This window comes from Palaemon carinicauda, chromosome 8 (genome assembly GCF_036898095.1).
Source record: "Palaemon carinicauda isolate YSFRI2023 chromosome 8, ASM3689809v2, whole genome shotgun sequence".
Classification (NCBI taxonomy): Eukaryota; Metazoa; Arthropoda; class Malacostraca; order Decapoda; family Palaemonidae; genus Palaemon; species Palaemon carinicauda.
Genome location: NC_090732.1, coordinates 54,121,188 through 54,136,574, shown reverse-complemented (window position 1 = coordinate 54,136,574; position 15,387 = coordinate 54,121,188). Strand labels below are relative to the sequence as shown.

General features: G+C 50.4%; 1 protein-coding gene across 2 annotated transcripts in view; it reads left to right on the top strand.

Annotated features, from left to right (window-relative positions):
* The first annotated feature begins 376 nt into the window (after nucleotides 1-376).
* Nucleotides 377-15,387, top strand: part of LOC137645733 (zinc finger protein ZFP2-like) — a 480,606-nt gene continuing 465,595 nt past the window's right edge. Inside the window, exon 1 of one of the 2 annotated variants that reach the window (XM_068378620.1) lies at nucleotides 377-718. In XM_068378620.1, coding sequence (XP_068234721.1) covers nucleotides 677-718 — 42 coding nt within the window. In that variant the 5' untranslated portion in view covers nucleotides 377-676. Of the gene's footprint in view, nucleotides 719-838; nucleotides 985-15,387 lie in introns of those variants that run through there. The other variant, XM_068378621.1, reaches the window with a different exon arrangement.

The following is a 15,387-nucleotide window of genomic DNA, read 5'->3' as shown; positions in this document are numbered from 1 at the left end:
ATATATATACACACACAAATTATGAGACCTTTGTCACGATTCAGAGATAATACGAAATTGATATTTGAAGCTTGTTTAAGGAACGTTAATCTGTGAATGATTGACCAATAACGGGAATGTGATCCCATATCGTTCCCAAAATCCAAATCCCATTCAACTTGGATCTAGAGCTTGCAAATAATTCAGATCAAATATGCAGCCCCAATGAGAACCCACTTGGCATAATGAAGGCTGATGATATAGGCCTAAAGTCTATGAAAAGGGAGTCTTTTTTTATTTTCAGTGACATGATTATGTAGATTTGACTATCAGAAATGTTTCCTTAAAGATTTATTGTGAATCGTGTAGGTCTTGTGTGCACCTTTTCCGTAGTTGGGCCGGGTAGTGACTATAAAATGTAAATAAACCTTGTAGCATTTTCATTAACTTACGCGAAATGAGGATTTTTCGAAGTTTAAGGAAATATTTGATCTATGAATTGTACCATTTTGAAATATTTTTTTTTTAAGAATGGTATGTTTGTTTTACTATTAATGTTGTTAAATATACACGTACAAGTCTTTATGTCACCAATCAGCATGATTGTTTACATTTTAAGAACTTGAAGCTGCAAACGTAGTGTCCGCACTCTGTAAATGTCGATGGTTTTAGAAGTCACATATGGAATTTTGTGGTAATGGTTGAGATTTGTGAGACATTACAGTTGTTTAAGCAGAAGGTAAGTTTATATTTGATATGATTCTACTTCTAGTTCAGGGGACACCACGGGGATTAGTGCCTTGGCGAAAGTAATCGAATGTTTTTGTCCATGGCCACTATAATGCAAGAATCAGAAAACTAAAGTTTAGACGGCCAATGTTCGGTGCAAGATTTGTTCACACGAAAACCTAGACCTAACTCGTATTGATAGTGAATATTAACGGGAAATACATTTTGTTTTGTTATTCCTAATGGCCCAACTTTTATTTTCCTTGGGTAAAAATGGTAAAGTAATATCCCATGCCAAGTGACAAGTCTGACAGATTGGCCTACCTGGAGTTTAAATCCGAATTCTGTACAGTTAGCTGTTATAACAAAATAATCGTTCAGAAAGAGTTGAAAAAGCTATAGAGTTGAAGATGTATATGTATGAAAGCGGCCACCTGTATGTATTGTTATGGCTAACTCAAGATACGGCTGTGTAAGGGGCCGGTCGCAGGGCGGCATTCCCCCCCCCCCTGTTAGTTATGTAGGTAAGGACACGGCTTGTAGGTTAGGTTATGGGGGCAAGTATAGATTAGTTGATGTCCATTTTTAATCAACGCATGAGGAACTGACCGCTGATATACAAAGGCCCCGGGTTGAAAAACCTATTCTAGGTTAGGTGATTTTTTACGTAGACTAAGGCCAACCTACCCAAGGTTGAGCCATTTTGATACACTAGACTGTGTCTTCTTCACACACCATCATGGCATTAGTCAGACCAGTAAAGATATGATAATATAATTGGGTAAAGTTTTGTTAGACTTCCGCCCAGCTATTTTTGCATATTTTTTTTTTTTTTTTTTTTTTTTTTTTAACCCTGTGTTGGTTTTCATGCTGTTTTATTGTGGTCTAATATCATTTTCTGAATACCACCACCCAACTGTAAGGGGGGAATCCAAGGTGTGAATCTCGGTTTTTGTCAGGTATAAAGTGTAAACTAACAAAGTACGGAAGATGATAACAGCAGAAACCATCAAACAAGAAAACTAACTGTAAATAGTATTTCATGTAAATAAGAAGGTGAAATAACACTTGCGGACTAATTACTGCAGTTACCTCTCAAGCATCATTCTCACTCGCTCGGGTCCATTTTCTTCTGAGCACTGTTTTCTATGGAACGCAAACTTCTCTATTTTTGACATGGTCCGATTTTAAAATGGAAACCAGCACAAGAAAACCAGCTAAACTTACCTTCCCCACCTAACCTAACCAAGAAGACTTGTTCTTACCTATCGGGGGCTTATTCCCCCTGCAACCCTCTCTTAGACAGCTGTATCCTTATCTTAAGTTGAGTCTCTGTCTGCAATGACTAGTTTAGGCAGAGACTAAGTCTGTAAGGATTCACCTTAATAGTCAGAGTTTAAATTATCAGAATCAGGTGTAAAAACAAGGGTGACGGTTTAGATTTAAAATAGCACTTGTTCATAAAACTAGGCCTGTAATCCCCCACAGAAAATGCACTTAACACAATTCTTAACTGTTCCGACACGATTACAAACCCTTTCGCTCTTTACTGTGGCTATTATTTCAGCGAATGCTGACAACTAGCCAAAAGATTTTTTATGAGGTATAACTACCTAATGCTAGTTAGCTGGGGGTTAGACCAACACCCCCTCACACACACTGGTGAGCCTACTCAGCAGATTGAGGATATGCAAGTTCACAGCACCGAGCACCTCCTTCAGCTAATGAATGCCCTTCTCGCTCACGATTATAACGCCTCTTCAGAGCCATCCTGTCGACACTTGTGGTTATTATTATTATTATGATTATAATTATTATTGTTATTATTATTATTACTTGCTAAGCTACAACCCTAGTTGGAAAAGCAGGATGCTATAAGCCTAGGGACTCCAACAAGGAAAACAACCCAGCGAGGAAAGGAAACAAGGAAAACTAAAATACCCTGTATCTTAAGAACAGTAACAACACTAAAATAAATATTTCCTAAATAAACTATAAACACTTCAAAAAAACACGAGGAAGAGAAATAAGATAGAATAGCGTGCCCGAGTGTACCCTCAGGCAAGAGAACTCTAACCCAAGACAGTGGAAGACCATGGTACAGAGGCTGTGGCACTACCCAAGACTAGAGAACAATGGTTTGATTTTGGAGTGTCCTTCTCCTGGAAGAGCTGCTTACCATAGCTAAAGAGTATCTTCTACCCTTACAAAGAGGAAAGTGGCCACTGAACAATTAAAGTGCACTAGTTAACCCCTTGGGGGAAGAAGAATTGATAATCATAGTGTTGTCAGTTGTATGAGGACAGAGGAGAATCTGTAAAGAATAAGCCAGACTAATCAGTGTATGTGTTGGCAAAGGGAAAATTAACCGTAATCAGAAAGAAGGATCCAATGTAGTACTGTCTGGCCAGTCAAAGGACCCCATAATTCTCTGGGGGTAGTATCTCAACGAGTGGCAGGTGCCTTGGCCAACCTACTACCTTGCCGCCTATCTTGCCCCCAGGGCCCAAAAAGTCCCGTTAGCTTTTTTCTTCTGGGTCTTTGCTACAGATGGTGATGCCTGCTGACTGCATGCAGTCGCCGCCTCTTCCATTTACGAGTCTTGTAGGCGATAACTCTTCAAGGCTATCGCCTGCATAAATTAGCCCTGCTTCGTTGCGGTCTCAATGCTCTCCTAGGAGGTGTTCCTCTTCACGAGGACGAGTCTTGCGATCGCGTTCTTCACGATCACGAGACAGGTCTAGACCTAGGTGCAGACTCTCGCGTTTTAGATCGTCCAGATCTAGATCACGAAGACGGTACTCGCGCTCACGTTCACGAGGGCAGCCTTCACGCTCGTGAGGGTATCGCTCATGAGAACAACGTTTTCGTTCGCGAAGATAGGCACTCGCAACTTTCACGCCGTTCTCTAACAAGACCTAGACGCTCGCGTTCACGAACATCAAGATCACGAACCGTGCGTTCGCGATCAAGTTGTAGATGTTCCTCCCCCAGAGGTAGAGGTAGGTGTATGTATTGATGTGCTACTGTTGTTAACACACATTTGGGTTCTCTTCAAATGTCATCTTAAATGTGTTATATATTAGAGTTGGTATGTTACATCTTCAAGTAAAGTCTAAGTAAGTTAACTTTAAAATAGTTTATTCTTTAAAAACAGTTATTAACATCTCCATCACAGGAGTATAGATGGTTTGGTCGGATGACCATTCCGTATGACATCTAAAAGTGAACTGATACAAATATCCAATTTCATACTAAAGTCTCCTCAGTTATCTCAGCATTTATGCATTTATAGTAAACGCAACATTTATACCGGAAGATACTTGTTCCGTTCTCACAGACAACTTCTTTCTCACGGGGCTTGGTTGTGTTTACTCTTCATGAAAAATGCTACATTGCTGAGGTTTGGCAATCGCATCCTGCTTAGAATATGACTATGGCAGTTCTCACACTTCTCTTACTTCCACAATGACCTGTAGGTCATGTGTTTTAAACAAGTAATATCTAATATATTACATATGCACAGTCCATCAGTGTGTAGCACCTCAACCACACCTTCTAAACGACCTCTGACCGAATCTGATGATGAGCATGACCACTCTTCAGACAGGCGTCCAGCTAAACCCCCAGTGCCCTCACGAGCAAATCAGCGAATGTCGCGAGCATTTGTGAGTAGATGTGTCGGGATCACAAGCAAGTGCAGATCCATCACCTTCCTCTCACCCTTCTATTTTTTCCACCTCCAGTGGAAGACCAACACCCTTCCCAGAAGGGTTTACGGAACCACTGAATAAGTTCGCAAATGTTCCTATTAGTCCGGACCTTCCTGTGTGTCCAAAGGAACGTAATCCTCTGCCTCAGAGGTTATCTCCTCCGTCGACTGGACATCCTGCTAGGGTTTCACCCAGGAGACACTCGTCTAGGGACCTCCAAGGTGGATCTAGGAGACATAGCTTCCTCCGTGGTCATCGACCTTCATGGCCGGTATCCTGAAGGCTCTGAAGTTGGCACCTCCAGCGCCACAACCCCCGACTGTTCCAGTCAGGGCTTCCCCTAGGTTACCTTTGGAACCCTCGTTAAGCTCGTCAATTGGGAGTCACGCCCCTAGAAGGAAGTTGAAGGCAGAGAAAGTGCGCAGATCACCTTCACCCCGATCGCGTTCTGAAGGCCAAGCCCCTGCTGATTCATACAGGGCTAACTTGCCTTTCACACCAGTGAAGGCAAAGGAAGTCATTACAAAGAAGCAGAGGAGACGGATGCGAGGCGTGACTCCACCTCAAGCTGATATCATCCATCCTAGGACGAGTAGGGAGATAGGCTCGCCCTAGGAAATCGCAATCCATCCCTTCAATTCTCAGGATATCAAGGTAGGGCCTCCGGACTAACGTCCGGTTTCTGTTCCTCTTCCAGAGGAAGAGCCTCCAGCTCCTAAGTCCAAGGTTTCATCTAAGTCCTCGAAGGCCTCGCAGGTTTCACCTCCTAAGATCGCGGAGGATCGTACCGCGCGATAGGAGTCGAAGGACTTAGACGAAACCAAATAACACCGCGGCAAGGAAAGCAAGGGAGGCTGAGGCACAGACGCGGTCCCCAGTGGCGGTTCCATCCACGGCTTCAGTTGCAGACCCTGACCTACCCCAGGCTCTGGACGTGAGCCTGGAGGTGGACAACCCCTTAGACTCGGAGGATGAAAATCTTCCAAAGGTGGCCAGTCCGAACTATCACTCAGAACAGGAGAGGAAAGAGTTGGAACATACCTTTTGGCAGGTCCTCGTCTCTATGAGGGCCATTAATAGGCTATCTACTCCTGGTTCCACCACTCAGGAAGGGAAGGATATAGTGCTTGATGAGATTTTTGAGACCTAGAAGCCCTCCTGGTCCAATGCAGCTTTGCCCCTGGTCCAAAGGCCTGACAGCTGCCAAGAGGAAGGCTATCTCTCAGAAAGCCGGAACTTCCAGTTCCTTGAGGGCAGGTTACTCCTCTCGGTCTTTACCTCTTTCTTTTGTGTTACAAAGGAAGTATTACGAGATAGAAGGGGAACCACACTCCACCTTGTTCCTCAACCCTTCGATAGAGTCCCTAACGAAGAGAGTTTCCCCTCAGACCCTCTCCTCTCTGACGGCCTCACTATCGGCGCTTGAGATCCTGAACATAGAGAGAGGCGCAAAGTATGCCATGCAGGCTGCTTCATGGCTGGACCTATGGTTAGAATCACTAGGATTCATGGTCCTTTCCCCTGACTTGTCGAAGGTACCCGGACTCTTAAGTTCCTATCGCACCACGTTGTTAACCTATGGGCGAGTGCCATACTCAAGAGGAGGGATACCGTCATAGGACGGTTCCATAAGCAGGTGATGAAAGTAGTTCTCTCTTTGTTCCGGAGGAGATAGAGAGGGCTGCTGAGCCATGGAGGAAATCATCCAACGATTCTCTCCTCCATAAGGCCATGACATCCCAGACCTGTAGTAGACCTTCCCAGTCTTCTCAGCCTCAGCAATCACCTTCCTCTAACCAGTCAACTGCTGGGTCCTCGGGACCTTTAAAGGTTCTAAGCGGCCCTTTCAGTCCAAGTCCTTCAGGGGAAAGAAGGGAGGTAAGGGAGGCGGCCAAGGTGACCACCAGGAATGGCAGTCCTCAACACCTATCACGTGTGGGGGGATGCCTACAGCATTGCTGGCAGAGGTGGCAGCTTCACGGGGCAGATCCCTGGACGGTCGATGTGATTGCCTTAGGGTATCGCGTCCCGTTCACTCAATCTCTCTCTCCTCTGACTCGGGATCCAGTGCATCTCGGCTTCTATGCGAAGGGATCTGCAAAGGGGCTGGCCCTCAGGGCCGAAATCCAGACCATGCTGCAGAAGGGTGCTCTCCAAGAGATAGTGGACAGGTCTCCAGGCTTTTATATTCTGATTTTTCAGGTGAAAAAGACGACCGGAGGCTGGAGACCAGTCATCGATCTCCCCTCTCTGAACAAGTTTGTCCAACAGACTCAGTTCAGAATGGAGACAGCAGACACGGTCATTCAAACGGTGCGTCCAAGGGACTTCATGTGCACAATGGATCTGAAGGACGCTTTCTTCCAGATCCCAACACATCCGTCTTCAAGGAAGTCTTTAAGACTCATTCACCAAGGAAAGATATACCAGTTCAAGGTTCTATGCTTCGGTCTTGTGACAGCCTCTCAGGTGTTTACCAGAGTTTGCCCTAGTGTCATCTTGGGCTCACTGGAACAGCATTCGTCTTCTCAGATATCTGGACGACTGGCTGATCCTAGCAGACTTGGAGACAACCCTTCTTTGTCACCGAGACATGCTTCTTGGGGTCCTGATAACTCACGAGAAGTCATCATTGCAACCTTCACAGAGACTGGTATACCTCAGAATGATCATAGACACTGTCCTAGAGAAAGTCTTCCCATCTGACAAAAGAGTACACAGGCTGAAGGAAGTGGCTGCTCCCTTCCTCAGGAAAGAAGTTCTTACAGCCTCTCGTTGGCAGAGTCTGGTAGGCCATCTAACCTCTCTCATCCGTCTTGTTCCAAACGGCCGCCTCAGGATAAGATCCCTGCAATGGCAGCTGAAGTCCGTGTGGAACCAACACTCCGACCCACCGGACACCCGAGTTCCCATAACTCAGGATCAAGTGACGGATTTAATTGGTGGATGGTAGACAAAAACCTTTGGTGAGGCCAGAATCTTCTTGTTCCCCCTACGGATTCGATGCTCTTTACAGATGCATCAAAAGAAGGGTGGGGGGCTCACTTGCTCCACCTTATGATCTCCGGCCTTTGGTCAGAATCAGAAAGGTACCAGCACATAAATCTTCCAGAGATGAAAGCATCCTACCTAGCTCTTCATCAATTCCAACAGTTGTTGGCAGGTCACTCTGTGGTGTTCATGAGCCACAACACCACAGTAGTGGCTTGCATAAACAAACAGGGCGGTAGCTTTTCGCAGTCTCTATCCCATCTTGCAGTAAAAATCCTCAGATGGTCCGAAGAACATTCGCTGGCTCTATCAGCTCGCTTCATTCCCAGCAAGAGGAATGTGCTCGTGGACAATCTGAGCAGAGCGTCTCAGATAGTAGGCTCCGGATGTTCTTTGAATCGTCAAATAGCCAAGAAAGTCCTGTCTTTGGTGTTCCTCGACTGTAGACCTGTTTGCAACATCTTTGAACAGGAAAGCTCCCGCTTTACTGTTCTCCAGTCCTGACCCTCAGGCTCTATGGCAAGATGCATTCCAACAATGGTGGGACAACATCGACGCGGACGCCTTTCCCCCGTTTTGTCTGATTAGAAGACTGCTCAACAAAACCAGAGCGTCCAAAGATCTATTGATGACCCTTGTAGCTCCGCTATGGCATCACGCAGAGTGGTTCCCAGACCTCCTGCAACTTCTTGTAGATCGACTGAGAGAACTCTCCACGACCAGATCTAGTCAAACAGCCACACGCAAAACAAGACCGCAGTCGCTTCGACTTCACGCGTGGAGACTATCCAGTGTCTCCTCACTCAGAAGGGCTTTTCACGACAAGCTGCCGAACGAATGTCTGGACACTTGCGTAGGTCCTCAGCTTTGGTCTACCAGGCCAAGTGGAGAGTCTTCTGTGGTTGGTGTCGTGAAAGGAATTTCTCTCCACTCGATGCCACTATTCCAGTAATAGAGGAGTTCTTGAATACCTTCGGGAAGAAAAGCTCCTTTCAGTATCGGCAGTGAAAGGCTATCGCTCAGCCTTGAGCCTCGCCTTCAGGCTGAAAGGAGTTGACATTTCCTCTTCGTTGGAGCTTTCTCTACTCGTACGAAGTTAAGAGATCACTTGGCCCCAGTCAGTGATTAGGCCTCCTCTTTGGTACGTGGTTCGCGTACTGAGGTGCCTTAAAGGACCTCCCTACGAACATTATGCCATGCACCGGACCGAAATCTCACTTTGAAGATGGCGCTCCTGCTCGCTTTAACCTCGGCAAAGAGAGTCGGTGAACTTCATGGCCTCTCACATGACATCACCCATTCAAGGGGATAGGGGGAAGTGACGCTCACCTTTGTCCCTGAGTTTATTGCTAAGACTCAAAATCCGGGGGTGCTTGATCTTAGATTCGGGCCCTTTCAGATTCTGAGTCTTCGTTCTGTAACCAAAAACCCAGATCAGTTGTTACTTTGCCCAGTGGGGAGTTTGAGATAGTATCTTAAACGCACTGCATCAACACGGCGCAGACTAACATCACTCTTTGTTAGTTCAGTAAGAGTAAAGGCAAGTATCACAAAGAACACAGTATCCACCTGGATTTGCCAGGTGATAGAAAGAACCCTGGCTCCAGATCCTCCTCTGGCTCATTGACCTAGAGCTCACGAAGTCAGGGGAATCAGTACTTTTCTGGCGTTCAAATGCAACTTTTCCGTGTTGAAGGTCCTTTGAGCTGGTGTGTGGAAAAGACAAACCACATTCACAGCCCATTACCTCAAAGACGTGACCCACAGGAGGCTCGATACGTTTACTATCGGTCCTGTGGTAACTGCTCAACAAGTGGTTTAAGATTCCTCAGCCTCCTTAATGAAGAAGTAGCAGTTGGTTAAGGGCATTGGTTACCGGGGTTAAGATTGGGATGAATGAGAAGAATGTCTGGCTTTCCTTCCTTCATCTTCCTCTCTCTTGGGGTACAGCACCATGGGTCCCTCTGCAAGCTGGCTTCAACCTTTGCAGGTAATTATAACTTCCCTTGTATAGCCTAGGATAAGAAATAATTTTATACTGTCCACATCCCCATTGCTTCTGTGAGGGAACAATGGGTACATCTGGTTGTTTTTTCATATTTGAAACTCAGACATTTCATACAAATAACAACCTCTATTTTTAAATGTTTAATTGTTCCGTAACCGAAATACAAACCATGCTATTTACATTGGGTTTACTTTCGGCGTAGCTGAAATTGACGAGCCAATAGATTTTAACGAGGGTTAACTACCCCCGCGCTAGTTAGCGGGGGTAGGGGAAGGGGTAGCTTGCTACCCCTCCCCCCCACACACCGGTGATTTGAATCACTTCACTTTTGGCTCGGACGATGTGCAGACGTGTCTGTCTATCGTCCTCATTGTTGACAGCCTTAATCTTTTTTCTTTGCTTTTCCTCAGCTGTGTGTTTGGAAGTTGGCCTCGCCCTTTGGTATTCATCATGCGCAAGTGCCCTGGGATCGCCGGCTGCCCTTGCGGTACCTTCATGTTGGCGGTGGATACCGACCCTCACACCCTTTGCCTGCAGTGTCGAGGCCGACGGTGTGACAGGGAAAATACGTGCAGTGAGTGTAGGGAGTGGTCTGCCTCCCAGTGGGAGAGGTTTGCCCGCCGGCGTAAGAAGAAGTCCAAGAGAGACCGTTCTCCTTCTGGGGTTGCCTTGAAGGAGGAGGGCTCTAGGGACTCTTCTTCCGCCGCCCAAACCTCCTCCGAAGCTCCCACTCGTCCGGCCTCTCGTGAGAGGCCTCCGAGTGGTAGCGCAGACCCTTGTTCTGTTTCCTTAACTCGGGGTGCGGGAGAGGGCGTCGCCTCCCATAGCGGGGCGGCTCCCCCTCCTCCTCCGGGGGAGGCCATTGATAACTCCTTGTCTAATGATGATCTCTTACAGATTTGGGCTTCCCTGGGGCTTAAGGACTTGCCCTCCATGGTCGCCTTGATTGACCTTGTCTCGTTGGGGGCTGCCGTTAAGCAGTCGCCGGCGGTAGCAGAGGTAGACCCTCTGTCTATCGTCGACGTCGTGGTGGCAGAGGCCTCCGACGTGGCTGGGCAATCCTCTGCAGGTGCAGTTGGGGATGATGGTGCTGATGGCTCTCCTCCCCCTTCCGTACATCCTTCGAAGGGGAGGTGAGTCCTACGGGCTCTTCTGCTGTTCAGCTTCCTTCTAAGGGAAGTGCTTTGACTGAGACTCCCCTTCGGAGGACTGATGGTCCTGATGATCTTCCCCGTGGCTGCCTCCGCCGTAAGGCTCACCGTCCGCTGCGTCGCAAGGGCCTCCCTTCCCCTTATAAGGGGGTTAAGAGGCGCCTTTTTGGATCTTCTTCCTCAGAAGGGGACTCTCCTCGTCGTACTCAGCCTACAGCTCCTGCTCCTTTGGACCTCTCTGCAGACCGTTCTCCAACTCCTGCTAGATCTTCACCTTCTGGGGAACTCGTCACCCGACGGGCAACGGTCCCTTCGAGGCAAAGGGATTCTTCCCTTCCACTTGCAGTGCTAGCGCACAGGCGCTCTCCTGCTCGTCAGCGCTCTCCTGATCGTCAGCGCTCTCCTGCTCGTCTGCGCTCTCCTGCTCGTCAATGCTCTCCTGCTCGTCGGCGCTCACCTGTTCGCCGGCGCTCTCCTGATGTTCGCCCTCCTCGTCAGCGCTCTCCTGCTCGTCAGCGCTCTTCTGAGCGTCAGCGCTCTTTTGAGGATCATCGCCCTGTGGTCTCTGACCATCCTGCAGTTCCTGTTGAACTCCCTGCGCGCCATCAGTCTCCTGAGCTCTCTCATCCGGAGTCTACGCAACAACGTTCGCGTTCTCCAGCGCGTGTGTCAAAAGCACATGTTCGCCCACGCGCCTACGATCTTCCTGTTCCTGTTCGTGAACGCGCCGCGCCACCTGTTCCTTCACAGGATCTCACGACGCTCCTGCTCGCCAGCCATCTCCTGCTCGCCAGCGATCACCTACGCGCCAGCGATCACCTGCTTGCCAGCGTTCACCTGCTCGCCAGCGCGCACAGGCGATTTTAGTATCGGCGATCTCTGGACCGCCCGCGTGATTTACAACCTGCGAGCACGCGTTCTCCAACGCTTCGTCGACCAGAGGTTCTGAAGGGACATGGTTCGCCATCTACTAGCTCGCCATCGCGCGATCACTCACCTGCGCGTGCTGCGCGCTATCGCTCGCCAACGCGTCACCATGCGCGTCAGCGCTCGCCAGCTCACCTCCGATCGCCTGTTGATCTACATCGCCAGCGATCTTCCTCACCCACGCGGCAGCGCGTTTCCTCGCCATCGCGCCAACGCTTTCGTTCGCTGACTCGGACACGCGCTCATTCACCTGTACACCCTCGCGCCCACTCGCCTGTGCACCAGCGCGACCGCTCGCCTGCGCGCCCGCGCGATCATTCGCCCTCGCGACCGCTCGCCCGCGCGATCATCCACCTGCGCGCCCACGCGACCGCGCGCCTGCGCGCCCGCGCGATCGTTCGCCTGCGCGCCCGCGCCATCATTCGCCTGCGCGCCCGCGCGATCATTCGCCTGCACGCCCGCGCGATCATTCGCCTGCGCGCCCGCGCGATCATCCACCTGCTCGCCTGCGCGACTATCGTTCGCGGCGAATTTCGCAGCCGGTGGTAGCAGCAGGAACGCGTGTTCCTAGACAACGCTCGGGATCGCCTCCACCCAAACACAGGATTGTAGTGCAGGATAAGGATAATACTGAGGAGAGGTTAGTGCATCATTCTTCCCCACCTTCTTTTCAGGCAGGTACTGTGGTGTCCACTCCAAAGGATTGCCTGATCCCTTTCCCTTTAGCGAGGATTTTGGACTCTGTGTCCTTGGAGCGACAGACTTGGTTTGGTCCTCTGGCGCGGGCGTTAGTGAGGGTTATGAAGCCAGCACTCCCCGACCAGGGTAACAAACCAACGGCTGTCTCTCCTACGCTGAAGAGAAAGAGAGGAGTGTACTTCGTGGTGACTTCCCCCAGGGCGAAGTTGGTTCCCAAGAGGTCTGTCGCGAAGCCCCCTTCTCCTGCTCGAGTGCTTTCTCCTTCTCCTGTGGACGAGGCCTTTCCGTCCTCGGGTGAGTCCAGTGAAGCGGTAGTCTTCCCCTCGGCACCAAGGGGGGAGACTTCGCTTCATGGAGGAGAATCGTCTCGTGAGGAAGGGGCTCTTCGAACCTCTTTGTTGGGATCCTCTATCCCTCCCAGGAGGGAATCCAAGGACTCCAAGACCGTCCCGAAATCATCTTCGAGGATTCGCCAGGAACCCACGGCTCCCCGGTGGAACGTCCACGCTTCACCCCAGGAAGAGATCCCTGGGACAGGAGACTTAGCTGCCAGCTCGCAGGGAGGAGATCAGCAGGAATCCGAACATGCCTTCTGGCAGGTCCTAAGCCTGATAAGGCAACTTAACGGGCTCATGGATCCAGTCATCGCCCCCCGTGAAGGCAAAAACACTATCTTAGATGAAGTGTTTGACGTTCGGAAGGCCCCTAAGTCCAGTGCGGCTCTGCCCTGGTCTCGGGGTCTGAAGGGTGCCAGAGCTAGGGCCAACGCTCAGCTCGCGATTCTTGCCTCCTCCAGTCGTTCCTCTGCCGGGAACAAGCTCATCCCTCCTCCTCGTCTTCAGCAGAGGAGGTATTTCAAGATTCTGGGTGAGTCCAGCCTCGCTCTTCCTCTCCATCACTCTGTGGAGGAGCTGGCGTAAGGAGTTCCCCTTGAGAAGCTCTCTGCCCGGCAGGTGTCGTTCTCGGCGGCAGAGATCCTTAGCCACGAGAAGGTCACTAAGTGTGCCATGCAGGCCACTTCGTGGCTGGACTTTTGGCTAGGATCTCTGGGCATCCTATTGCGCTCGGAGGACTTGTCCAAGGAGACCAATAGGAAGGCCCTGGAGACCTTCTTGCTCTCGGGCACCCGCTCCATCGAGTTTTTGGCGCACCAGGTTACCACCCTGTGGGCCAACTCGGTGTTGAAGCGTCGTGATGCTGTGTCCGAGAGATTCCATCCGAAGGTCCACTCCGTGGATTTGTGTAGGCTCCGACATGCTTCCCTTCTGGGGGAGAACCTGTTTGAGCCTCAAGACATGAGCAAACGGCTGAGAGGTGGAGGAAATCCAGCACGGACTCCCTCCTCCATAGGGCCCTTACAGCTCGGCTCTATAAGCCTCCAGCTCCGCCGCAACAGCAGCAGCAGCCTCGTAAGGCTCCAAAGCAGGCACCGGCAGTTAAGAAGGTGGTGTCTAAGCCCCAGCCCTTTCCAGCCAAGGTCAAGAGGGGCGGTAAGTCCTCCAGGGGAGGCAAGACTCCTAGGGGTGGCGGCCGCGGCCGCAAGCCCTAGGGGTAGCAGTCCCCCTGCGTGTCCACCTGTGGGGTGATGCCTTCAGCGTTGCGTCCACAGGTGGCAGCAACACGGGGCCGATGCTTGGACGGTCTCAGTGATCGATCCAAGGCTATCGCGTCCCGTTCACAACATCTCAACCTCCCCTGACAGCGAATCCAGTGTCGTTGAGCTCCTATGCCACGGGATCGGCAAAGGGGCTGGCCCTTCAGGCCGAAGTCGAGACCATGCTGGAGAAGGGTGCTCTCCAGGAGGTCGTCGAAGGCTCCCCAGGCTTCTTCAGTCGACTCTTTCTTGTAAAGAAGACGTCTGGAGGCTGGAGACCTGTCATCGACCTCTCAGCTCTGAACGGGTTTGTCAAGCAAACCCGGTTCAGCATGGAGACAGCAGACACGGTCAGACTTGCGGTGAGACCACAAGACTTCATGTGCACACTGGACCTAAAGGACGCGTACTTCCAGATCCCAATCCATCCGTCTTCCAGGAAGTACCTGAGATTTTGCCTAGACGACAAGATCTACCAGTTCAAGGTGCTGTGTTTCGGTCTCTCCACAGCTCCTCAGGTGTTCACCAGAGCGTTCACCCTGATTTCATCTTGGGCGCACAGAAACGGCATTCGTCTCCTCCGTTATCTGGACGATTGGCTGATCCTAGCAGACTCGGAGTCGACCCTTCTTCGGCACCGAGACAGGCTTCTGGATCTTTGCCAGGATCTGGGGATCATGGTAAACCTCGAGAAGTCCTCTCTGCAGCTGTCCCAACGACTGGTTTATCTAGGCATGCTTATAGACACCAATCTCCACAAAGCCTTTCCATCAGACGACAGGATAGCAAGGCTGAGGAGGGTGGCGGAACCCTTCCTCAGGCGAGAAGAACTCCCCGCCCAATCGTGGTTGCGTCTCTTAGGTCACCTATTCTCCCTGGCTCGTCTGGTTCCAAACAGCCGCCTCAGGATGAGATCCCTTCAATGGCGGCTCAAGTCCCGGTGGAATCAAGGATCCGATTCCCCGGACATTCTGATCCCAATGGGGTCTCTGGAACAGCTGGACTTGCGATAGTGGCTGGTCGACGAGAACCTGCGGAAGGGAGTGAGTCTTCTCGTCCTCCCCCCGGAATTGACTCTGTTTTCAGACGCGTCAGAAGAAGGGTGGGATGCGCACGTTCTGAACCAGAGGGCCTCAGGCCTTTGGTCAGAATCAGAAAAGTGCCTACACATCAACCTGCTAGAATTGAAGGCCGTCTTTCTGGCTCTTCAGCAGTTCCAACGGTCCCTGGCGGGTCACTCCGTGGTGGTGATGAGCGACAACATCACGGTAGTGGCTTATATCAACAAGCAGGGAGGCACTTTTTCGCAGCAGCTATCCCATCTTGCAGTAGAGACTCTGAGGTGGACCGAAATCCACTCGATAACACTATCAGCCGTGGTAAACCTCGAGAAGTCCTCTCTGCAGCCGTCCCAACGACTGGTTTATCTAGGCATGCTTATAGACACCAATCTCCACAAAGCCTTTCCATCAGACGACCGGATAGCAAGGCTGAGGAGGGTGGCGGAACCCTTCCTCAGGCGACAAGAACTCCCCGCCCAATCGTGGTTGCGTCTCTTAGGTCACCTATCCTCCCTGGCTCGTCTGGTTCTTTTTC